Consider the following 25,592-nt stretch of genomic DNA (forward strand, 5'->3'; position numbering starts at 1 on the left):
TTAGGCCCTTGTAGTTTTCAGTGAATACATCTTGCTCATATGTTGTTAAATTTATCCCTTATTATTTTGTGTGTTTTTGATTCCACCTAAGGGATATGTCTTAAATTCCATTTACCAGTGAGTCATTTTCAGTTTATAAAAATACATTTATTTGTAGATAGACCTTGTATTTTATGATCTTTCTAAATTTATTAACTAGTTTCACTAATTTCTGACACTTTTCTAATGTAAGTATGTATGTATGCATGTACGTATGTATGTATGTATGTATTTTCAGACGGAGTATCCCTCTGTTGCCCAGGCTAGAGTTCAGTGACAAAATCTCGGTTAACTGCAGCCTCTGCCTCCTGGGTTCAAGCGATTCTCCTGCCTAAGCCTCCCAAGTAGCTAGGATTACAGGCATGTGCTACCATGCCAGGCTAATTTTTGTATTTTTAGTAGAGATGGGGTTTCACCATGTTGGCCAGGCTGGTCTCGAATTACTGACCTTAAGTGATCTGCCCACTTTGACCTCCCAAAGTGCTGGGATTACAGGTGTGAGCCACCGTACCTGGCCATAATATAAACATTTAAAGTTGTAAAGTTCACTATAAACACTGATTTAGCTGCATCTCATAAATTTGATAGGCAATGTTTTTATTTTCACAGTATTAAAAATATTTCTAATTTCTCCTATGATCCCTTCTTTGACCCATGGGTAATTAAGAGTGCTTTGTTCAATTTCCAATTGTCAGGGATTGAAAAGGTATATAATTGTTACTGATTTCTTTTTAAACTATGTTTTACTGAGAGAACATACTCTGCCTGTATTTAACGTTTAACATTCATGGAGCTTGTTTTGTGGCCCAGCATATGGTTTATCTTGATGGTGGCTCTATGTGTGCTGAGAAGAATGGACATTCTGCTGTTGTTAAGCGTGAGATGGTTAAATTGGCTGACCGCGTTCAAGTCTTCTGTGTCCTTATTGGGAGAAGAGTGTGGGAATCATGCATGAGAATTGTGGATTTGTCTGTTTTTCCTTCCAATTGTGCATGAGAATCATGCATGAGAATTGTGGATTTGTCAGTTTTTGTTTTATGCATTTTGAAGGTTTGTGATTAGGTAGCTGCACATTTAGGATGATGATGTCTTTGTGATAAATTCACACCTTTATCATTATGAAACATCTCTATCCTTGGTAATATTTGCCCTGAAGTCTACTTTGTCTGATAAGAATATAGGCACTCCAGCTCTTAAAAAAATGACTAGTGCTTGCATGATGTATCTTTTCTATCTTTTTATAGTTTATTTGTATCTTTATATTTAAAGTAAGTTTCTGGTAGAGAGCATACAGGTAAGTCTTGCTTTTTTTGTCCAGTCTGATATCTTGTTTTCTGAGTGTCTCGATTATTTACACTGAATGCAGTTATCCATACATCTGTATTTACACCTGCCATTCCGCCTTTTTTTTTTTTTGAGACAAATCTCGCTCTGTCGCCCAAGCTGGAGTACAGTGGCACAATCTCAGCTCACTGTACCCTCCGACTCCCGGATTCAAGTGATTCTCCTGCCTCAGCCTCCCGAGTAGCTGAGATTACAGGCACGTGCCACTGCGTCTGGCTAATTTTTGTATTTTTAGTAGAGACAACATTTCACCATGTTGGCCAGACTGGTCTTGAACTCCTGACCTCAGGTGATCTGCCTGCCTCAGCCTCCCAAAGTGCTGGGATTACGGGCGTGAGCCACTGAGGCTGGCCTCCAACAACAAATTGTTAACAGTTTTACCTTACATAGCCGATTATGTTCCAAAGAGATTCAAATTGAGAGAAAGGTTTTCATATGACTGATGCATTTTCCATTTGCCAAACTCTTCATTCTTTAATGTAGTTCCAGGCTTTTCATCTGGTATCATTCACCTTTGGAGTGAAGAAATCCCATCAACATTTTCAGTATTGCAGGTCTGCTACTGGCAAAAGCTCTAGCTTTGACTTGTTTGGAAACGCCTCTATTTTGTCTTCTTTGGCTGCGGGATATAGATTTGTAGATCTCTGGTTTTTTCTTGCAGATGCTGTTTGTCTACTGGCCTGCAGAGTTTTTGACGACATGGGCATTCTTGCTTTGTTTCTCTTTTACCCCTCATTCTCAGCCATTTCATTAGGATGTGCCTTTGCTGGTTGTCTCGGGCTGGCTTCCCTGGAAGCAGATGGAGGAGTGGAGTCTGGGGCATCAGGTGTTTCACACTTGTGACAGGAGGAGGCAACAGCAGTGTTGGCAGCGGAGTTCAACCTCCGTCAGGCCTGCCGACCACCTGGTGGGGGCTCCAGAGCAAGGCCTTCCAGCAGCGTGGTCTGTGCTGAACTGAAAAGACCAGATCTTTACATTCTCTACCTGCTCCGTCACTTGATGCAGGCTGCCTGGGAAGATGTGGCCTTGAACCAGTGGTTCTCTCTGCAGATGAGGGACCAGAAGGAGCTGGTGGCTGAGGGCATTCTGCAGCCTATGCTCCCCACAGCCTCTGGGCAAGTCCTTCCAAGAGGGGATGCTGGGCGGCGCAGCTTCCTGCTTCTCTGGCGGGAGGTCCTTGAGCTTCCTGGAACTCTGTATCTATGATCTTCAACAAATTTAGAAGATTGTCTTCCAATATTTTTCTTGTCTCCTCCCTCGTACCCTAATGATACATGTATTGCTTGATAGTGTCCCACAGATAACATTTCCAGTTCTGTTCATTTTATTTCAGCATTTTTCTCCCAGGGCTTCAGTTCGGTTTCTGTTGCATTGTTTTCAAGTTCATTGATCTTTCCTTTGTCAGTGTGTGATATACTGTTAATCTCATTCAATGTATTTCTCATTGCAAGTATTGTATGTTTCACCTCTAGAAGTTTCATTAGGTTCTTGTTTATATTTTCCATATTTCTCCTCATTATGTTCATGCTTTTCTTTAAATTCTTGAGCACATTGAGCATATGTATAATAGCCATCTTATTTTATTATTTAATTTTTTGAGACAGAGTGTTGCTCTGTCACCCAAGCTGCAATGTAGTGGCATGATCATGGCTCACTGCAGCCTCAACCTCCTGGGCTCAAGCAATCCTCACACCTCAGACCATATCTGGCTAATTTTTGAATTTATTATTATTATTTTAGACGTAGTCTCCCTCTGTCACCAGGCTGGAGTGCAGTGGCACTATCTGGGCTCACTGCAACCTCCGCCTCCCGGGTTCCAGTGATTCTCTGTCTTCAGCCTCCTGAGTAGCTGGGACTCCAGGCTCACGCCACTATGCCCAGCTAATATTTGTATTTTTAGTATAGATGGGATTTCACCATGTTGGCCAGGATGACCTCAATCTCTTGACCTCGCATCCGCCTGTCTCAGCCTCCCAAAGTTCTGGGATTACAGGCATGAGCCACTGTGCCCGGCCAATTTTCAAAATTTTTTGTAGAGATAGGGTCTCTATCTGTGGATTTGTGGATTTGTCAGTTTTTGTTTCATGTCTTTTGAAGGTTTGTGATTAGGTAGATGCACATTTAGGATGAGGATAAATGTGTCTTTGTGATAAATGCACACCTTTATCATTATGAAACATTTATATCCCTGGTAATATTTGCCCTGAAGTCTACTTTGTCTGATAAGAATATAGGCACTTCAGCTGTTAGAAAAACGACTCTTGCTCTGTTGCCCAGGCTGGTATCACATTCCTATCCCCCAGTGATACTCCTGTTTCAGCCCTCTAAAGTGCTGCAATTACAGGTCTGAGCCACTGCACTTGCTTAATTCCATCATCTCTGCATTCCTGAGTCTGTTTCTATGGACTAGTTTTTCTCCTGGTAGTGACAGGACTTTCCTGCTCCTTTGGACATCTGCTTATTTTTGAGTGGCCATCATGGTGAGTGCTACATGCCCTTGTCTTTCTTTACACATGGCTGGGCTTGGTTCTGGCAGGCATTACATTTCTTGTGAATCAGCTTGGCACTTTCAAGGCTCTTTTTTGTCTCCAGTACAGTGGGTTGAGAGTAGCTTTTCATCTCTGGCTTGTCTCCTAATGCTGCATGACCTCTGGGAAGCTTTCAGCTTAAGTTCCCAGCAGTTCTTTGTCCAGCTCGGCAGAGTTTGCCCTAAGCACTCACAGCTTAGACCCACGCAGCAACAGACCCAGGCGGACAGACCCTTGTGCAGAATGCGGCAGCTTCACATCTGGACTGCTCCCTTCCCTTCTGTGCTCTGTCCTGCAAACTCCAGCTCCTCACCCTCCCCTCTGCCAGTCCTTGCTGTGCTCGGGCTCCTACCACCTGCACTGTGGTGGGGAGGTGGGACAGCCATTGGATCATTCTGTTTACTTCCCTTCTCTCAGGGATCACAGTCCAAAGACTGTGCCTGCTGTCCAATGTCTGAAAACAGTTGTTTCAAATAATTTGTCCGGTGTCTAGGTATTTACAGCAGGAGGACAAGTCTAGTCCAGTTATTATCACATGGCCAGAGTTGGAAGCCCTTTAAATATGTATTTTAAAAAAAAATAATGGTAAGGAATAATTCATGTTTTTCTATTTTGTTAAGAGTTTTAAAAATTGAGAATGTATGTTGAATTTCTCAAAATCTCTTTTTGCCATCTATTGAAATGCTCATGTTTTTTCAATTTGTTAATATAATGTTTTACGTTATTAAGATTTTCTAAAATTTGAATATTTTACTCCCAATTGTAAGGCATTTCATATACATTGATTTTTTTTTTTTCTTGAGACGGAGTCTTGTTCTGTCGCCTAGGCTGGAGTGCAGTGGCATAATCTTGGCTGACTGCAACCTCCACCTCCCTGGTTTAAGTGATTCTCCTGCCTCAGCCTCCAGAGTAGTTGGGATTATAGGCATGTGCCATCACACCTGCTGATTTTTGTATTTTTAGTGGAGACGGGGTTTCACCATGTTGGCCAGGCTGGTCTTGAACTCCTGACCTTAGGTGATCTTCCCATCTTGGCCTCCCAAAATGTTGGGATTATAGGGGTAAGCCACTGTGCCCCAACTACATCGCTATGTTTTATCTACACCATAATCCTTAAAGTGGAGCCATTTTAAGGATGAGATGGGATGTTGTTTTTCTCCATTTAGAGACAAGAAAGTGGCCCAGGAAGGGCCTGCAATGAGGAAATGGCAGGGTCATGCAGACAGATGCCATGGGCAGCCCACCTTTATTTTTTAATTTTTTAAAATTTTTGAGACAGAGTTTTTTGCTCTTGTTGCCCAGGCTGGAGTGCAACGATGCGATCTTGGCTCACTGCAACCTCTGATTCCTGGAAGTCTTTTTCATCTTGCAAACCCTGTTCCTGTTAAACAATAGCTCCCTGTTCCTCCTTCCCAGCGCCTGACACCCACCATTTGCTTTCTATCTGTATGAATTTGACTACTCTGTGTACTTCATACAAGTGGAATCATATAGTATCTGTCCTTTTGTATCTGGCTTACTTGAAGTTTCAAACATGTTGTAGTATGCATCAGTTTCATTCCCTTTCAAGGCTGAGTCGTATTCCATTGCATGGACACGCCACATTTTCTTGGTCCATTCATCCGTCGATGAATGCTTGGTTGCTTCTACCTTTTGATGGCTGTAAATAGTGCGGCTATGAATACTGGTGTACAAATTTGTTTTGAGTCTCTACTTACAGTTCTTTTGGTAATACACCCAAAGTGGAATTGCTGGAACATATGGTAATACTAATTTAAGTTTTTGAGGAACTGCCAAACTAGTTTCCACAATGGCTGAAACGTTTTACATTCCTACTGGCAGTGCACAAGGATTCCAGTTTCTCACATGCTCACCAATATGTATTTTTTTAAATTTTATGTGCATGCAAAAAGGCCAGACAGTTCAAGTGGATGTACACTGAGAAGGAAACCACCTTCCTACCTCTGTCTGTATCTCTGAGTGCCTTGTTTCTTGTGTGTTGTTCTAGAAGTTTCTGTGTATACGAAAGCTCATTTGCACATATATTGCCTATCTTTTTACACAAATTGTAGTTTGCAGTGCAGATACTTCCTCATCCTGTGTACGGAACTTAACGGCTTATCCTGGAGTGAGTCCCACAGCTCTACCCATCAGCCTCATCTGTTTTGGCGCCTGCAGGGTTTGCATGGCACAGCTACGGCATCATTTGTGGATGGGCACATTGTTTCCAGGCTTTGCTGGCATGTTTTAGTGATGTCTTTGTGTGCCTGTGGGAGTCTATCTGTAGGATGCGTTTACAGAAACAGCTGCTGGGCAAAGGGTGTGGATGTTTAAGACGTATCCTGTTGTAAAATTTTCCCCCAGAGGTTTTGCCAATTCCTACTGCACCCACGGCATCTGAGAGGGCCTGTCTCCCACCCCCAGCCCAGCCTCTGCCATTTCAGCCCCTGCCCTTTCAGCCCCTCTATCTCGGGGCAGATAGCAGGAACTAAATGATCAAGGCCATGCCCACTCCCCCAGCTTGGGGGCAATCCTGAGCCCCTCCACTGGGACCCCTGTGCCAGCCCCATGCTGAGAAGAGGCAACAAATATTGTCAGATGAACTGGCAGTGATGTTTGAAGCTATGGAGGAAAATGGCCTCTGGAGCTAGGTCAGTTGCAGGCTTTAAATACAAGGGAACGGAGGCTTCACATCTCAGCAGTGTAAATCGAGTTTTCTGGGAATAGCCATCCTTGGGGCCCCAGGACAGATGGGGGTAACTCATACCCACTCCCATCCAAAAGTGACAGTGAACTGGCCTGGTCATGCAGGCAGCAAAGCCAGGAGAGAAGTGGCCCAGGGCTTAGGGACCAAACTCTGGCTTTCAGAGTGAATGACGACAGCCCAGCCTGATCTGGTTATCTGTCCTGCAGGCAGCAAGCATCTGATCAATAAGTCACTTCATGGCCAATTAATTACACTCCTTTTTCTTTGACCTTTGGTCTTCCCAGCCACGTGGGGCCATCTGAACAAACATGGTTAAGCAGGACACACAATGCTGGGCTCAGCAGGCATCGGCATTGCAGAAATGGGCTCCTTGTTAGCTCCAGTGGTCTCACGCCGGAGACCCTGGCCAATCCCCTGATGCTGGTGAGGCTGATGACCTCCCAGGAGAGCATCTTTAAGGTCCTGTCTGCTCCAGAGAATCTATTATGCTAAGGAACCAGTGAGGCCTTTTAGACACCCCTTTATTTTAACACATTTTAAATATCAAACACTTAGCATTTTACAAAGTAGTACATGCATGGAAAAATTCCAAAAAGCTGATGATTACACAAATGGCCCCTGCCCCTGCCTCTGTCCAGGCCCATTCCTCAGAATGGGAATTCTCAGCAGCCCATTCCTCAGCAGCCAAGTGAAATTTTTAGGTGGGTGGGTTTGTTGTTGCTGTTGTTTTTGGTGGTTATGCCATGTTTCTAAATAATAGGTTTATGTTGCTATTTCTTGGTTTGTTCATCTTGGATATTATAGGTTGGTTGACTGAAGATTTTTTTCTTTACACCCCATTCCTCCTCCACTCTCCCCAAACAGTTAATTTTTTAAAGTGTTATATGGTGCTTAGATAGTATGAGTATATAAATATTCATTTCAGATCCAAGTGGTGCACTGTGATTGTTTCCATTTGTTTACCCTGTGTTTTTTTTTTGAGGCAGGGTCTCACTCTGTCACCCAGGCTGGATTGCAGTGGTGCAATCACAGCTCACTGAACACTTGACCTCCTGGGCTCAAGCGATTCTTCCACCTTAGCCTCCCAAGTGGCTGGGACTATGGATGTGCCACCACGCCCAGCTAATTTTTGTATTTTTTTTTGTAGAGACCTGGTTTTCTCATGTTGCCCAAGCTGGTCTTGAATTCCTGAGCTCAAGCAGTCTGCCCACCTTGCCTTCCCAAACTGCTGGGATTACAGGTATCAGCCCCTGTGCCTGACTCTACCCCGTTTTTTTTCTTTTTTTATTGTAGTCATAATTTGCCTCATGTTTTCACTGCATAATTCCATTTACATACTTAATTAATTCCTTTCCCATGTTCTATCATTTCATTAATAGCCCAGCTAGCCTCTAATTGTTTTTGTTTTTGCTGTTGTATTGAACCCCTTTGTGGAGTTCTTTTTCTTTCTGCCACCTGGAGTGGTTGCTCTCTGGCCCACAGTGAGTTGGCCAGCCTGGGACTTCCCAAGACTGTCCTAGTAGGATCCACTGTTTCCTGGTCCATGTCTTTCTTTTCCTTGGTTTATTACCTTATTCTGCTGGAGCATATCCTCAAGAAGCCTCTTAAGAAGTGCATGGAAATTAATGTGGCAGTTTTGAAACATGGCTGCACATTTGTTGACTCTTCTGTCATTGAGAGGTGGGTCTGTGTCCTTCCTCTTGAGTCTGAAACTTGTGACTGCTTCAACTAATAAAGTACAGTGGAAGTAACATTAAGAGATGTCTGAGGTGGGTCATGCAAGGCCAAGCTGCTTCTGCCTTTCTTACTGGAACACTTACTCTTGGACCTGTGTGTCTGCTATATTGGAGGGCCACAGGAACCCAGTTGAGCTCACCAGGTTGGAGAGCCATGGGTGCCAGTTAAGCCCACCAGGTTGGAGAGCCATGGGTGCCAGTTAAGCCCACCATGTTGGAAAGCCAGGGGGTTCCAGTTGAGCCCACTATGGAGGAGAGGCCATGGGGTTCCAGTTGAGTTTGTAATGTTCAGAGACTGTGGGGTCCCAGTTGACCATGCCATGTTAGAGAGGCCATAGGGTCCCAGTTGAGCCAGCCATATAGGAAAGCCATGAAGTCCCAGTTGAACCTGCCATATTGGAGAGGTCGTAGTGTCCCAGCTGAGTTCAGCCTTCTAGATATCTTCCCCACTTACTAGGCCTGTGAGGGATGCCAGGCCTGAAAACCACTGAGGACTTCCATAGATGCCATACAGAACAGATAAATCACCAGGCTGAGCCATGTCAGAGTTCCTGGCCCACAAAATCGTAAGAGGTGATAAAATGGTTGTTTCTAAGTTTGGATGTAGTTTGTTACACAATAGGCAACTAGAACAAAATGTTTTCTAATTTTTGCACGTCTAAAAATATCTTTGCTCTGCCTTCCTGCTTGTTGGATGGTAAGACTGGGAATAGGATTATAGTTGGAAAATGAATTTCCCACAGAATTTTAAAGGTTTTGCTTATTTAATCTCCAGCATGTGTTAGCTTTTAATTTTATTTTACTTTAAATAGAGTTAGGGTCTTGCTTTTTCACCTAGGTACTGGAGTGCAGTGGTGTTATCACAGCTCACTGCAGCCTCAAACTCCTGGGCTCAGGGGATCCTCCCACCTTAGCCTCCCAGGTAGCTGGGACTACAGACGTGTGCCATTGTGCCTGGCTAATTTTGTTTTTATTTTTAGAGATGGAGTTTTGTCATCTTGCCCAGACTGGTCTAGAACTCCTGGGCTCAAGCGGTTCTCCTGCCTCTGCTTTCTAAAGTGCTGGAAGTGTTAGCTTTTGAGCACCTGAAGCCATTCCAGTTCTCAACACTTAATTTAAATTTATTTTGACAAGGTCTAGCTCTGTTGTCCAGGCTGGAGTTCAGTGGCACGGTCATAGTGCACTATAGCCTCAAAGGCTTGGGCTTAAGCAATCCTCCTGCCACAGCCTCCTGAGTAGCTGGGATTGCAGTCGTGTGACACTACACTTGTTAATTTTTAATTTTTTTTTGTTGAGATGGGGTCTCACTATATTGCCCATGCTTGTCTCAACCTTCTGGCCTCAAGTGATCCTCTCACCTTAGCCTCCCAAAATTCAGAAATTACAGGAGTGAGTCACTGCACCCCGGTCCAGTTCTTATCCCTTTAAATGTTACCCACTCCACACACCCCACACTATTAGGCCTTTCGCTTCATCTGGAAGTTCTGAAATTTCCCATGAGGAGCCTCATGTGGGCAACTACACACTTGTTGTGGGAGGTGAGTCCTGGGGAAAGCCTGCCTTTTCCTGGGACTTTTCCTTTCTTTTGGTCTTTGTCCTCTTTTTGGAACTCCCAAGTGCTGGCTATTGGTCTCCTGGGTTGATTCTCTAGGTCTTTCTTTTCTCTCTCTCTGGTCTTTATTTTCCTACTCTTCCTTTTAAACTTTTATTTTGACTCTCATCTTAAAACATTTCTAATAGTTATTTTTCCCTATTCTTTTTAAGAACTCATTTTCATTTGTTTTAGGGAGGAAATATCTTCTTGGAGGGTCAGACTTATCTGGGGCTGCAACATTATCTCCTGTGGAGCCCCCCATTTTTGTTTCTACTTTTCCAGACCTCATCTTGGGGTGGAATTATGACGGCCACTATCAAGACCTAAACTTTTGGGGCACTTACTATGCTAAGCACTGTTTTAAGAGTGTAACATGTATTATCTCATTTAATTATCATAATAACCCTATTAGGTAGTACCATCATTATTCCCATTTTGTAGATGGAAAAAGTGAGGAGCAGGGTGTCTAAATTCTCCAAGGCCACATAAGGAAGGAGTGGAGCCAGGTTAAGAACCCAAGGGCTCAGGCTACCTGCTCTTAGTTAACATGTTCCTGTCAGAACCCTGAAGGGGCTGGGAGCCGTTTTTACTATAGCCTGTAGGTAGAAGGGGCCGGGAGCTGTTTTTACTATAGTCTGGGTAGAAGGGGCTGGGAGCTGTTTTTACTATAGTCTGTAGGTAGAAGGGGCTGGGAGCTATTTTTACTATAGTCTGTAGGTAGAAGGGCCTGGGAGCTGTTTTTACTATAGTCTGTAGGTAGAAGGGGCTGGGAGCTGTTTTTACTATAGCCTGTAGGTAGAAGGGGCCGGGAGCTGCTTTTACTATAGTCTGTAGGTAGAAGGGGCTGGGAGCTATTTTTACTATAGTCTGTAGGTAGAAGGGCCTGGGAGCTGTTTTTACTATAGTCTGTAGGTAGAAGGGGCTGGGAGCTGCTTTTACTATAGTCTGTAGGTAGAAGGGGCTGGGAGCTATTTTTACTATAGTCTGTAGGTAGAAGGGCCTGGGAGCTGTTTTTACTATAGTCTGTAGGTAGAAGGGGCTGGGAGCTGTTTTTACTATAGTCTGTAGGTAGAAGGGCCTGGGAGCTGTTTTTACTATAGTCTGTAGGTAGAAGGGGCCGGGAGCTGTTTTTACTATAGTCTGTAGGTAGAAGGGGCCGGGAGCTGTTTTTACTATAGTCTGTAGGTAGAAGGGCCTGGGAGCTGTTTTTACTATAGTCTGTAGGTAGAAGGGGCTGGGAGCTGTTTTTACTATAGTCTGTAGGTAGAAGGGCCTGGGAGCTGTTTTTACTATAGTCTGTAGGTAGAAGGGGCCGGGAGCTGTTTTTACTATAGTCTGTAGGTAGAAGGGCCTGGGAGCTGTTTTTACTATAGCCTGTAGGTAGAAGGGGCTGGGAGCTGCTTTTACTATAGTCTGTAGGTAGAAGGGGCTGGGAGCTGTTTTTACTATAGTCTGTAGGTAGAAGGGCCTGGGAGCTGTTTTTACTATAGTCTGTAGGTAGAAGGGGCCGGGAGCTGTTTTTACTATAGTCTGTAGGTAGAAGGGCCTGGGAGCTGTTTTTACTATAGCCTGTAGGTAGAAGGGGCTGGGAGCTGCTTTTACTATAGTCTGTAGGTAGAAGGGGCCGGGAGCTGTTTTTACTATAGTCTGTAGGTAGAAGGGGCTGGGAGCTGCTTTTACTATAGTCTGTAGGTAGAAGGGGCCGGGAGCTGTTTTTACTATAGTCTGTAGGTAGAAGGGGCTGGGAGCTATTTTTACTATAGTCTGTAGGTAGAAGGGGCCGGGAGCTGTTTTTACTATAGTCTGTAGGTAGAAGGGCCTGGGAGCTGTTTTTACTATAGCCTGTAGGTAGAAGGGGCCGGGAGCTGTTTTTACTATAGTCTGTAGGTAGAAGGGGCTGGGAGCTATTTTTACTATAGTCTGTAGGTAGAAGGGGCCGGGAGCTGTTTTTACTATAGTCTGTAGGTAGAAGGGGCTGGGAGCTGTTTTTACTATACTCTGTAGGTAGAAGGGGCTGGGAGCTGTTTTTACTATAGCCTGTAGGTAGAAGGGGCTGGGAGCTGTTTTTACTATAGCCTGTAGGTAGAAGGGGCCGGGAGCTGCTTTTACTATAGTCTGTAGGTAGAAGGGGTGTCTCTCGCTCCCCTTCTAAAAATGAATTTAAAAAAAAATTTGAGATAATGATAGATTCACATACAGTTATAAAAAGTAATACCAGAGAGATTCTGAGTAGCTTTTACCCAGTTTCCCAGGAAGGGCATCTCCTAATAAGCTTATTTTTTTCCTTCTCTGTTTTCTAATGGGCTCTTACAAAGTAGCTTGTTTCTGTCCTATAGGGCCTTATTGGAGGTTCTGTGAGACAGACAATAAGGTCCCATGAGGCAACCTCATGCTCCAACAAGCAGAGTTTTTTCTCAACAGGCCTTTTTGAATGTTAAGCCTCCATCTGCAGTGGGCCTCATCCCAGGTGCACTTGACACAGCTCAGCCCATGGCAACAGTTGCAGAGCCTGAATGCCAGCTTCTCAACCTGGAGTGTGGCCTTGGGGCACCCTCCGCCCTGCTCCCTGCATCCTGCCTATAACATCCCACTTTTTGCACCATCCTTAAGATATCTTGGGATGCAAGAAACAGAAAGCCTACCCACAAGGGGATATGATGTGTTGGTTTGAAACCTGGGAGGGCCAGAGGTACAGCAGGCTTCTGGCCCGGCTTCCTACAGGGACACCGTGATGTGGTCAATGGCCTGGTTCTTCTTGCTCTGTGGTTTTCCTTCCACGGTGTGAGCTTCATCTGTAGCTGAAAGAGGGCTGCTGCCAGCCCTGGGCCTGCGTGCTTCCTCCAGCTACTCCACAGAGCAGAGAATCTCCCAGAACCTCTTAGCGCACCCTTGCTGGTCATGGAGGTCTGCAGGGCAAAGGGCTTTAAGGACCAGGCATCTGTATGTGTGCTCCTCTTTCCCTCCTCACTGGGGTTCCCCACCTTGGTGTGTTTGTGAAATCCTATAAATGCTGCATGTGCACATCTGTGATGACCGTACTTTATGGGGATTTAGGGGTTGTAGGCAAAATAATGATTCCCCTAAAAGGTCCAAAGAACCCAGAACCTCCCAAGTGGGTCACATCACATAGCAAGGGGGCTGGGGCTACTGGTCAGAGAGAGAGCATCCTGGGCTGTCCAGGTGGGCCCAGTGTAACCCCAGTGTCCTGAAAATTAGAAGAGGGGTCAGAGAAGAAGGTATGATGACAAGCCCAGCTGGGTGGCTTAGCTGCCGGCCTGGAAGGTGGAGGACGGGCCGCAAACCACAAAATGGCAGCGGATTCCAGAGGCTGAAAAAGTCAAGCTGGAGAAAGGGGAAAGAGAGGCCTGCCCCTGGAGCTGGGGCTGCTGGTTCCCAGCCTTGGGGACACTTTGCTCCCCATCATTCCAGGGCCACCCTCATCATGGCTCAGCCCTCAGATGCTTCACCCTGGGGATGCTGGGTGCCCTGCAGGCCCACGGCTGGGAGAGGGTAGAGGCGAGGCTGCAGGGAGGCTGTAGGCTGGCTGTGGGCCTTCCCTCTGCCTCCACCCACATCTGGCCATGGAGCTGGAGGCTTCTGTTGCAGTTTTGGGCCATGAGTTTCTCCGCTGCTTCACAGCTGGTGGATTATGGGCTCCTGAGTGTCTCAGCGCTGCAGGGTGAGTGTGGCTTCCCAAGAGATGCCAGCCTGCACCTGTGTCATTCAGTTCTCTCAGTGCTGGCTGCTCACTCCCTGCCTGGGCTCCTCTCTGCAGTGGAGACTAGGCTTTGCATGAGGCTGGCCTGCTTGGCTACCACCCGCCACATCTCTCAATAAGCCCAAGTGCCTCTAAGTGGCTTGAAGCCACTTCCAGCACAATGGGAGCCTCCCAGGGCTGTCTCTGGTGTTCCTGAGTACCCACAGAAAACCTAAGTGCAATGCAAAGGCCACCTTCTAAACAATTGCCAAACCCTAGCAAAAGAGGGGATGATCAGATGCCCCTACCCCTGCTGCCCACCAGAACAACAGCTGTGGGAAACAACGGGAATTTCCAGCTCTGGGTGACTTGTTAACAAAGTTCTGCTACACCTATGATGGAATACCAGGTGTTAGAAACAGGCAGATCCACACGCTCCCATATGGAGCACTGTCTTTAAGAGATATTGTTTAGTGAAAGAGTAGGTTAGAACCATGTCTTGTGTGTGTAAATATATGTGTGTGTGTGTGTGTGTGTGTAATATATCACAGAGGAATATTCATATATATTCCTTTATAGCACATATATTGCCTTAGCTCAGTATTTTTCTTCAAGAAAATTTGATGGAATAGACCAGAAGTTGGCAAGCTTTCTCTGCAAAGGGCCATAGACAATACAGAAAGCAGCCATGGATGGTGCAGAAATGAATAAGCATGGCCGTGTTCCAATAAGACGTTTACAAAAATGAGTGTCGGATGGGACTTGTAGTAAACAAACAAATATGTTGAAGATCTGAGAGAAAAAGCAATACTGAAGAAATAGCTAAGAAGTGACTCAGGCTCGTAAACCATCAGCTCTCAGCAGTTCTGAAGAAGCTACCCCACAGCAGTGAATGACAACCTTGTCACCTGACATCCCAGGGGCCAGGGACAGTCTAAGTCCTCCTCTTTGGCAGGGGTAACAAATGCCATCCCAAGAGAAGGTGGCTTTGTGGGGGAAGGTTGGAGTACCACTTAGGAAATCCTGAACTACAAGTAACTAAAGGTGGCCTGAACAATAAGAAACATTTATTATAACAATTAGCATCTGGCAAAAAGTCTCTTACCTGGTTGATTTAGTGGCTTAATTACATCACCAAGGCCCTGGATTCTGCAGGGCCCATCCCCACCTGTGGGTCACCTGTGGCAGTCTCCAGCCAGCTCTGTCACCACTGCAGGGTGGTGGCTGCAGTTCCAGGGGGCAGGCCAACTTGCCAAGTAGAAAATAGCCCATCTCTTCTTCAACATTGCTTTTAAAGGTGAGATAACCTGTCCCCAGCCCCTCTTCAAACCTCCCTTTATGTCTCTTTGGCGAGGATTGTGCCACAGGGCCACATCTAACTAACCCCTGGTAAAGGAATGGGATTGTTATATTTATTGTTATGCCTGGGTTGTGCTGGGCATATAAGCTTGGTCAGGGTCCTTGTCTCTGTAAATGAGGAAGAGCAGGGGCACACCCGACTGTCCAAAAGTTGGCAAAGTGAGTGATGTGACTCTACACCCCAGGGCCTCCTCTCCTGTCTCTTGGTGACCCCCAGGTGGGTCAAGTGTGAATAGTCAAAGCCATTGGGTGGTGGCTGTCTTTTAGGAACACCGGTGGAGGGGCAGGTCCCCTTGCCAATAGGGTACTCCCTGAAACGGCTCTCTGGCCGTTCTTTCCTCACCAAAATCCTGGCCTCTCCCTCTTCTCTGAATCTGACAGCAAACACAAACATCCTCCATCCTGGGCTGCAGCCAACCCACACTGTTATTCTGATCCCACTGCCCAGGTTAGCCCAGGCTCCCCGGATTTGGCTCCCAACATGCGTCTTGCCAGGCCTGCTCTACCCTACCCAGTGCTGCTGAGCTGTGGATGATGTACTTAGTGGACTTCCTTGCCTGAGACCATGTTGCTGGGGGATAAAGACCCAACTCCTCGGTGTAGCCTCCGGGTTGCCTGAACTTTGTGTCCAAAAAAAAAAAAAAAAAGGAAAAAAAGAAAGTAGACACCATTCACAAAAGACGACAGAGTTCCTATCGCCTAGGCTGGAGTACAATGGTGCATAACCTCTGCCTCCCGGGTTCAAGTGATTCTCCTGCCTCAGCTTCCCAGGTAGCTGGGATTACAGGCATGCACTACCATACCTGGCTAATTTTTGTATTTTTAGTAGAGATGGGGTTTCATCCTGTTGGCCAGGCTGGTCTCGAACTCCTGACCTCAGGTGATTCACCCGCCTCAGCCTCCCAAAATGCTGGGATTACAGGCGTGAGCCACCGTGCCTGGCTTCTCTATTTTCCTGGCTGCCCTCCTGTGCAGTACCCTGGGGATGCCCCTGCTACCCCAGCTGCTCCCGCTGCCTCATGGCCCTGCCCTGGGCCTGCTGCTGCTTGTCCCCTGGTCGTCACTCCCCAGCTCAAGGGACCCTCAGCATCTCCTGGAACTGCAATGTGAAAAACAAAATGAAAGTGATCTTTTATTAGTAAAAATTTATTCTGTAAGTTCAAATGTGAAGCATTTGTTCATTATGAAGTCAGGGAGAACAATGCCGCCGTGTTGAACACACTGGGGTGGGATGTGGTTGACAGCTGCAGGCTTCTGCCAGCCTAGCATCCAAATTACTTATTGTGTTTCCTTGCTCAGTGTCAAACAATCCTGTCATAAAGATAAGAACTAGCAGATAGTAGAAGTTTTATAAGAGCCCATTGTGCAGTACTGTAACAGCCTTCTATTAAAGTGAAAACAGGAGCAATAGGAATATATTTCAAAGTTGAATTTCCTTTTTTTTTTTTTTTTTGAGATGGAGTCTCACTCTGTCGCCCAGGCTGGAGTGCAGTGGTGTGATCTCGGCTCATTGCAGTCTTCGCCTCTAGGGTTCAAGTTATTTTCCTGCCTCAGCCTCCTGAGTAGCTGGGATTACAGGCACGCACAATCATGCCCAGCTAATTTTTGTATTTTTAGTAGATATGGGTTTCACCATGTTGATCAGGCTGGTCTCAAACTCCTGACCTCATGATCCACGCTCCTTGGCCTCCCAAAGTGCTGGTATTACAGGCTTGAGCCACTGTGCCTGGCCTTCAAAGTTGAATTTCTAACAATATCTGGCTGCAGGTGGGGAGGGCCATGGTTTTTTTTTTTTTTTTCTTTTTTTTTGAGACAGAGTCTTGTTCTGTTGCCAGGCGCCAGGCTGGAGTGCAGTGGCAGGATCTCGGCTCACTACAACCTCCGCCTCCCAGATTCAAGCAATTCTCTTGCCTCAGCCTCCCAAGTAGCTGGGACTACAGGCGCGCGCCACCATGCCCAGCTAATTTTTGTATTTTTAGTAGAGACAGGGTTTCACCATATTGGCCAGGATGGTCTTGATCTCTTGACCTCGTGATCTGCCCGGCTCTGCCTCTGCCTTCCAAAGTGCTGGGATTACAGGCGTGAGCCACTGCACCCAGCTGGCCATGTTGTTTTTAATTGCAGATACAGAAGTCAGACAAGAAGCACCAAGAGCTTAACTCAAGCACTAGCCCAGGCAAGCAATCTGTTGTATAGAATCAAAAAAAATCAAGCTCAGACATCTGAAATCTGCGAAGCACCAATTTTGACCTCGGGGGCTCCTCAGAAGAAGTTTGATAAATCCTGCCTGTTGATGCCTGCCTCCCTTCGGTGCTAAGCCAGGTCCTGGTCACCACCGTCCTGGCTCCAGCAGAGGTCATACCCCTTCTTGGTCCTCCCTCAGCCCTCTCTGGAAAGGTCCACTGGGACACTGCTCAGACCTTGCATTAGACAGGAATGGTGTTTACCCATTTATCTTGCCTCCCACAGATGGGTGATGTCGCACCTAGTGTGACTCTCAGGTGCCTCTGCTGAGCTGCCATGTGTCCATCTAGGGCACTGGGGGCCTGAGATCCGAGTAAACCCTTGCTTGACTCTTAGCCACCAATTAGAGGAGCCAAGCAGCAGGGTATGGGAAATTAAGAACCGTCTCAAGCCATACGCACATCTGCCCCTAAAATCCCAAGGGATTGCATTAAAGCACTGGGTCTGTTTTGGGCACCTTGCTTTGGGAAGTGCTGATTGCAATGATAATGACAGTGATGATAATAATGGCAGCTAAAGCATGCTTATTATTTCAGGATTTCACAGGCACTTTGCTCAGCACTTACTCAATCCTCACATCAACCCTATGAAGTATGTATTAATATTTTCCTTCCCACTCTGCATATGAGGAAAACGAGGCTTTAGAAAGGTCATCTTGCCTGAGCTCACATGGTTAGCTAAGTAGCAGAGCTGGTGCTGGAGCCCAGAGCTTGAACCCAAAGCATCTAGAAGATATGCCATGACATGCCAACAGGCCTTCTTGAGCCAGGGAGACGCAGCAGCTTTCTGGACTGTTCAAGCAGGTAGAGTAGGCACAGTGACTCTGTGAAGAGGAATACAGGAAGTAGAGTCCCTGCGGAGGCTGCCCTCAACCCTGGCACTGACAGCCAACACAGCAGCTTGGAGGAACATCTTTGCAGCAAGAAAAAGAATGCACAGATCATGACCATCTACTGGGGAAAGAGTAAGCTCACTTTAACTCAGATTTCTGGACATGCTCAGGGCCCAGGCCCTCTGGCTGAGAAACACTACCCCATGCCGGCCACCACATGCCAGGTACTGTGTGTGCACTAAGGGTGCAAGTGTGAAGAGAAAGGCAGGGACCCCACCCTCCTAGAGTCAAGCCTACTTGGGGCCAACCTACACTGGGTCTCCTGGTCTCTCTCCTTGGTGGCAGAAATAGATTTCCAACAGGCTCCAGTTTTGGCAAGATCTGCCTGTCTTGCCTGGTTGGCAGCTGGCACCTGGGGACACAAGCTAGCAGTCATCACAGTCACATAGCTCAGCACCAAAGAAAGCTGTCTCTACTTACAGTTTGTCTCCCTCTGAATTTACTGACCACTCCTGCTTCCAAAAGAGCCTTGTGCAATGTGAAACTCTTTGGAGATGTTGCTGAAGAACAGCTATGCAGATGCACTCACGAATCCACTGTGCTTCCAGAATTTGAGACAGGAAGTAAGATAGACAGACTTCCCATGTGTCATTTAAATGTCATTTCTAATATACATTTTGGGAATGACGGTCTTTTGATTATACTCAATTGTGGGCTGAAGTGGGTGGCTCCATCTTTACTGCAAAGACCGGGTCACAGGGATGGCAGCAGCTAGAGGAGATGCTGCTTTCCCTATCCTCAGCCAGAGCCTGCTTGAGTGGCTTGAGTGGCTTGGGCCAGTCTTGTTCAGCCAAAACTACCCTGCATAAGGTCTTGTGTATCTGAGAGGTGGGCAAAGGCACCCTGGGCAAGCCCAGTCCAGGACACTGTTGTCAGCCTTGGAGTGGAACAGGCTGCAGAACCCCACATCCCTGTCTCAGACAGACTCAGCCCAGGGCAGGATTCTCTGCTCACTGTGGTCTGGCTTGAGTGTCTTGGCTGTTAGGGGCTGGTTAGCCATAGCTAGCCCTGCTGCTGGGTGATGTTGCTTTAGTAGAAGGGGATTCTGAAGGAGAATGGCCAATGTTTATAAGACTGAAGCTGGAACAGAGCACAGAGAGAAGTCTCCCTTAACATCACTATTTTAAGGCAATTCCCTGGCTTACAAACCAGGTCCAACTCCTCATTCTTTCAGGGGTTGGTCATTTAGCTACAACCTACTTTTCCAGCCTTGGCAGCAAACCCTGTATCCCAGGCAATCTGGCCTGGCCAGGATGCTGGAGACAGGCACAAGCCTTCCACCTCTGGGCCCTTGCTCGGCTGTTTCCATGAACTCATCATTGACTGTACCCATGACTGTACAACTCATCATTGACTCTACCACCAATAAAAGGTCTGCTTCTTGGCAATGCTGTTCATGAGTCCCCAGCAGAGTGAGACCTTCCATCTTCTGCCCTCCTGTTGCCCTGTGCCCCTCCTGTGGCCATCATCACTGCTTCCTTGAAGTGTCTTATTTACCCTATCAGATCTGGAAGTCCCTGAAGGGAGACTCCCCATACTCCCTGCCCAGTGCCGAGCACATACTGCTTCTTCACACACAGGCCACTACGCATGCAATGCACATGTCTGGCATGACAGAGATGCTGTGGGTCCCCTCCGTTCTGAAGGCCTTGTTTGCAGACACAGTGGGAGGTCCTCCAGCAAGGTCACCTCAGTGCTCATTGTCTTCTTCCACCAAATCTGAAGGCGGGGGGATGAGGTCTCGGGGATTCATCCTGGCCACTAGGCAGACATCATAGCTGTCATGCATGAGGACATTGATGGCTACAACATTCCACTGGTTTTCCCATGGGTCGAGCTCCAATATTTCTTTGGAGATAACCTCATGGCGATCTGAAAAACAGCAAAGTGGGAAGACAAAAATCTCATGCACTTATTAGATTAAGATCCATCAGCACCATACTAACTTCCTCCAAAAGGCATTGTCTTAGTCTACTTACTGTGCTGTAACAGACTACCCAGGACTGGATAGTTTATAAAGAAAAGACATTTATTTGGCTCATGATTCTGGTGGCTGGAAAGTTCAAGATTGGGGATCTGCATCTGGTAAGGGCCTTGACTGTTTCAACGCATGGCAGAAGGTAGAAGGGGAGCAGGAATGTGCAAAGAGGTCACAGGGACAGGGAAGGAGTAAAAGAGAAAACAAGGAAGCCAGACTGTTTTTAACAACCCCCTCTCCCAGGAACTAATCCATTCTTCTGAAAGCTCAAGCTCACGCCCAAAGGAGGGTGTTAATCTATTCATGAGGGATCCATGACCAAACACCTCCCACCAGGCCCCACCTCCACCACCACCACACTGGGGACCAAATTTCAACATGAGTTTCAGAGAGGACAAACTCAAACCACAGCAGGCATTAAGCACCAAAAAGTAATTAACGACTGAATAAAGATACTTTAAATGGAAGACAGTGTTCCTGACTTTTAGGAAACTAAGAATGGCCACATTCACAATTCAGTCAAAAATTATTCAAGAAGTTCTGATGGGGCATGCTGTTGTCTCCAGTTGAAATAGTGTTTCAATGCCATGTGAATGGTTAAAGCTTTGTTTAAGCACAAGTGGAAGGCCTAGGAGATGAAATTATGATAAAGGGTTAGGCCCTCGACCAGCAAGGTTGGAAGAGTGTGGTAGTCTACCAGTGTGGTTCAAATGCTCAGCCTACACATATGTATGCAGACATAAATTCTAGAATTGCCATTCTAAGTACTTAGGAGGATATTGTCCACTCTGCTTTTTATTATTTAAAAAATTTGCATACAGTAAAACTAACTTTCTGGGGAGTCTACAGTTGCAAGAGTTTGCATAGATTTGTGTAGCCACCACCACAATCAGTTTCATTCTTCCAAGAAACTCTATTCTCTGTCCCTGTAATTTTGCCTTTTCTAGAAAGTCATATGAACAGAACAATACAGAATGTAAAGTTTTGAGTCTGGCTTCTTTGACTCAGCAGTGTCTCTTATATTCATCCACATGGTAGGTGTTTTGTTAGTCTGTCCCTAGTCTGTCCCTTTTTATTGCTGAGTAGTATTCCATTGTATGGTTGTACCACAGTTTGTTTATCCATTCATCTATTTAAGGACATTTGGATTGTTTCCAATGTTGGCAATTATAAATAGAGCTACTGTAAATATTCATATATAATTTTGTGTTATTATAAGTTTTTTTCTTGGATAAATACTAATACCATGTTCTGGGTCATGTGGTAAACATATTTTAAGTTTATAAGAAATTTCAACTCTTTTTCAGGGTGGCTGTACCATTTCACATTCCCACTTGTAATAACTGAGAGTTTTTGTTGCTCTACACTCTCATTAGCTCTTCATATTGTATTAAAAACACTTAGCCATTCAAATCGTTTTGTAGTGATATCTCACTGGGTTTTAATTTGCATTTCTCTAATGGCTAATGTTGTTGAACATCTTATTTCATATCTATATATCTTCTTTAGTGAACTGTCTGCACAAATCTTTTGCCCATTTATTCATCCCTGTGTTTGTTTCCTTATTGTTGAGTTTTGAGGATTCTTTCCATGTTCTGGAAAGAAGTCTGTTGGATGTGTGGTTTGCAAATGTTTTTTCAGAGTTTGCAGTAATTCTTTTCATTCTCAACTGTCTTTTGCACAGCAAAAGTTTTTCGTTTTGATGAAGTTCAATCTATCCATTTTTCCTTTATGGATCACATTTTCAGTGTCACAATTTAGAACAATTTGCCTAATCTAAGGTCATGAAGATTTTCTTCTATGTTATCTTCTAGAACTTTTAAAGTTTTATGTTATATTTAGATAAATTATGAGTTAGTTTTTTTATAAGGTGTGAGGAATAGGCTATGGTTCTTTTTATGCACATGGATATCCAAATGTTTCAACATCATTTGTTCTTCAAGTGAGTTTTGGTAGTTCATGGTTTTGAGGAATTTGTCCATTTTATCTTAGCTGTGAAATTTATCTATAGAGTTGTTTGTAGGATTCTCCTTATTAGCCTGCTGATGTCTGTGAGGTTTGTAATAATATTCTTTCTTTCATTCCTGATTATTGACAATTTGTGTCTTTTCTACTTTTGTCATTTTCAGTTTAGCTAGAGGTTTATTTTGTTGTTCTTTTAGAAAAAACAGTTTTTGGCTCATTTATGTTCTCAATTGTTCGTTTGTTTTTAATTTCTGCTGTTATCTTTATTATTTCCTTTTTTCACTTGCTTTGGGTCTATGTTTCTCTTTTTTATCTAGTTTTTTATGGTAGAAGCTCAGATTGTTGATTTGAGACCTGTATTCTATTTTTGTTTTTGGTTACTTCAAAATATTTTCTAATTTCTCTTGAAATGTTGTCTTTGGCACATGCATTATTGGAAATGTGTTGCTTAATTTCCAGTTATCTTCCTGTTATTCTATATTTGATTTCAAGTTTAATGACATTATGGTCAGTGAGCATATTTTTTGTGGTTTTAATCCTTTTAAGAACTTCAGATTTGGTTTATGACTAAGATATGGTCTATCTTGATGACTATTCTGTGTGCAGTTGAAAAGAATGTGTATTCTGCTGTTGTTGGATGAAGTATTCTATGAATGTCAGTAAAATCCAGTTGATTGGTTGTGGTGGTGTTCAGTTATTCTATGTCCTTGTTTGTTTTCTGACTACTTATTCTATTGTTTAATGAAAGCAGAATGTCGAAGTCTTAACTACATATATGGTTTGTTCATTTCTTCTCTTCCATTCCATCAATTTTAGTTTCATGTGTTTTGAGGCTTTTTGTTAGATGCGTATACATTTAGCATGGCTATATCTTCTAAGCAAATTAATCATTTTATTATTATGGAACATTCCTTCTTACCCCTGGTAATTTACTTTGCCTGATATTAATAAAGCCACTCCATTGTTCTTCTGAGTAGTTTATGCATGGCATATCTTTTCCTTACTTCTACTTTTAATCTACGTATGGCTTTCTATTTAATTTGATTTCTTGTATACAGTATACAGTTGGGTCTGGTTTCTTTATCCATCGTGACAATCTTTGTCTTGTAATTAATTTGTTTAGACTCCAGATGTAAGTGAATAGGTGTAGGTGTTTTCCAGTAAAATTTTATTTATAAAAATGGTGGTGGGCCAGATTCGCCTGTGAGCTATTGTTTGCCAACCCCTGGTTTAGACGATTATATTTAATAAATATTGATACATTTGGACTTAGGTCTACTGTTTTATTATTTAAAAAATTTGGTGGCTCACACCTGTAATCCTCACACTTTGGGAGGCTGAGGCGGGTGGATCACGAGGTCATGAGTTCAAGACTAGCTGGCCAACATGGTGAACCCTGTCTCTACTGAAAATACAAAAATTAGCCGGGGGTGGTGGCACATGCCGGTAATCCCAGCTACTCGGGAGGCTGAGGCAGGAGAATTGCTTGCACTCAGGAGGCGGAGTTTGCAGTGAGCAGAGATTGCACCACTGTACTCCAGCTTGGGTGACAGAGCAAGACTCTGTCTCAGAAAAGCAATTTTTTTCTCTTTGTTTGCTCTTTTTTGCCTTCGTTTTGGATTATTTTAAATATTCCATTTTATCTTTTGTGTTTTTGACTATACTTCCTTGTATAGGGATTTTTTTTTTTTAGTAGTTGCTCAAAGCATAATATACATACTTAATTTTTAACAGACTACTTTGGTGTAACATTTTATCACTTCAAGTGGAACATGTGACTCTTTCCACCACATGAGTCCCTTACCCTCCCCCTCTAGGTTGTAATTGTCACAAACGTGGCCCAGGGAAATGACCTTTGCCATATAACATAAACAAGCATTGAAAATACCATTAGAAAATGTCAACGTTTTTTGCTATCAACAGTCATACATATTCCAGAGAACTGAAGACAAGAAAAACAGTCCATTATATTTACCCATGTATTTGTCATTTCTGTTTCTTTCCCTTGACTCCTGAGATTCCAGGTTTCTTTATGGTATCATTTGCTTTCCATCTGAAGAACTTTCTTTAGCTCTCTTATGAGTAGGTCTGCTGGGAATAAATTATCATAGTTTTTCTTCATCTAAGAATATCTTAATTTTGCTCTCATTCTGAAGAATATTTTTGCTGGATATAGAATCCAGACAGTTCATTAATTAATGCTTTAAAAGTTCTGTTCCATGGCCTTCTGGCCTTCATGGTTTGAGAAATCCAGTTATTCTAATAATTGTTCACTCATTGTTATCTGTTGTTTTTCTCTGGTTTCTTTCAAGAATTGTTTTCTTTACCTTTGGTTGATTATAATGTGTTTGCATGTGGGTTTTTCCGAGTTTATTCTGTTTTCAGTTTTGTGGGCTTTTTATATCTATAAATTTATGTCTTCAGCCAAATTTGGCAAATTTCATCCATTATTTCTTCAAATACATTTTTCTGTACTCACATTCTTTCTTCTCTCCTTTTGGGATATGATGACGTTAATATTAGGCCTTTTGGTATTGTCCCTGAGCTATGTCCACTTTTTCAATTTTTTTCTCTTTGTTGGATAATTTTTATTTGTCTGTCTTCAAATGCACTTGCTCTTCCCTGCTGTCTCCATTATGCTATTGAGCTCATTCAGCCATTTAAAAATTTCAGTTATTTTCTTTTCAGTTTTAAAATTTCCATTTGGTTCTTTCTTTTTTTAAAATATAACTTCTATTTCTCTGCTGACACTGATTTTCTGTTGAAACTGAGACTTTATATGCCTTTTTTTTTTTTTTTCATTTTTTGAGATGGAGTCTTGCTCTCTCGTCCAAGCTGGAGTGCAGTGGCATGATCTTGGCTTACTGCAACCTCCACCTCCCAGGTTCAAGCAATTCTCCTGCCTCAGCCTCCCAAGTAGCTGGGACTACAGGAGCGTACCACTATGCCTGGCTAATTTTTGTATTTTTGATAGAGATGGGGTATCCCATATTGGCCAGGCTAGTCTCGAACTCCTGACCTCAGGTGATCTGCCCACCTCGGCCTCCCAAAGTGCTGGGATTACAGGCATGAGCCACCGCACCTGGCCTATATCCCTTTCAAAAGTGGTCACTCTTACTTCCTGGAGCACTAAGCCTTAGAGACTGCTTTAAAGTCTCTGCCTAGTTATTTCAAAATTTGTGCCATCTTGGGGTTAGTATCTGTTGGTTTTCTTCCCTCTCGCATGATGCTGATATTTTCTTGGTTCCTGGTAAATCAAGTAACTGTGGATTATATGCTAGGCATTTTGAATATTATACTATATGATTCTAGGTCTTGTTTAAATGCTGTGGAAAATGTTGATTTTTTTAAAATTTGTATTAGCAGAAAATAAAAAACTGACCCTGTTAGGTAGCCCACAAGTTCCTAGCTACCTTCTGTGGGCTGTGTTTCCAATGTCAGCTCAGATTTCAAAGGCTTTGGTAGACATTTTAGGGCTAAATCATTTGTGTGTGGCTTGGGGTGAGCCC

The 25,592-nt window shown here is 44.3% G+C and overlaps 1 protein-coding gene across 2 annotated transcripts in view; it reads right to left on the reverse strand.

Annotated features, from left to right (window-relative positions):
- Positions 1 to 16,046: 16,046 nt before the first annotated feature.
- The window catches only part of KBTBD12 (kelch repeat and BTB domain containing 12), a 75,672-nt gene continuing 66,126 nt past the window's right edge, over positions 16,047 to 25,592 (reverse strand). For both annotated transcript variants that reach the window (XM_012437226.3, XM_012437225.3), the window contains exon 6: positions 16,047 to 20,012. In XM_012437226.3, the coding sequence (XP_012292649.2) occupies positions 19,831 to 20,012 (182 nt within the window). In that variant the 3' untranslated portion in view covers positions 16,047 to 19,830. The remainder of the gene's footprint in view (positions 20,013 to 25,592) is intronic.

The sequence above is a fragment of the Aotus nancymaae genome, unplaced genomic scaffold (assembly GCF_030222135.1).
Source record: "Aotus nancymaae isolate 86718 unplaced genomic scaffold, 86718_ANA_hifiasm-v0.15.2.pri h1tg000046l, whole genome shotgun sequence".
In the NCBI taxonomy this organism is placed as follows: domain Eukaryota; kingdom Metazoa; phylum Chordata; class Mammalia; order Primates; family Aotidae; genus Aotus; species Aotus nancymaae.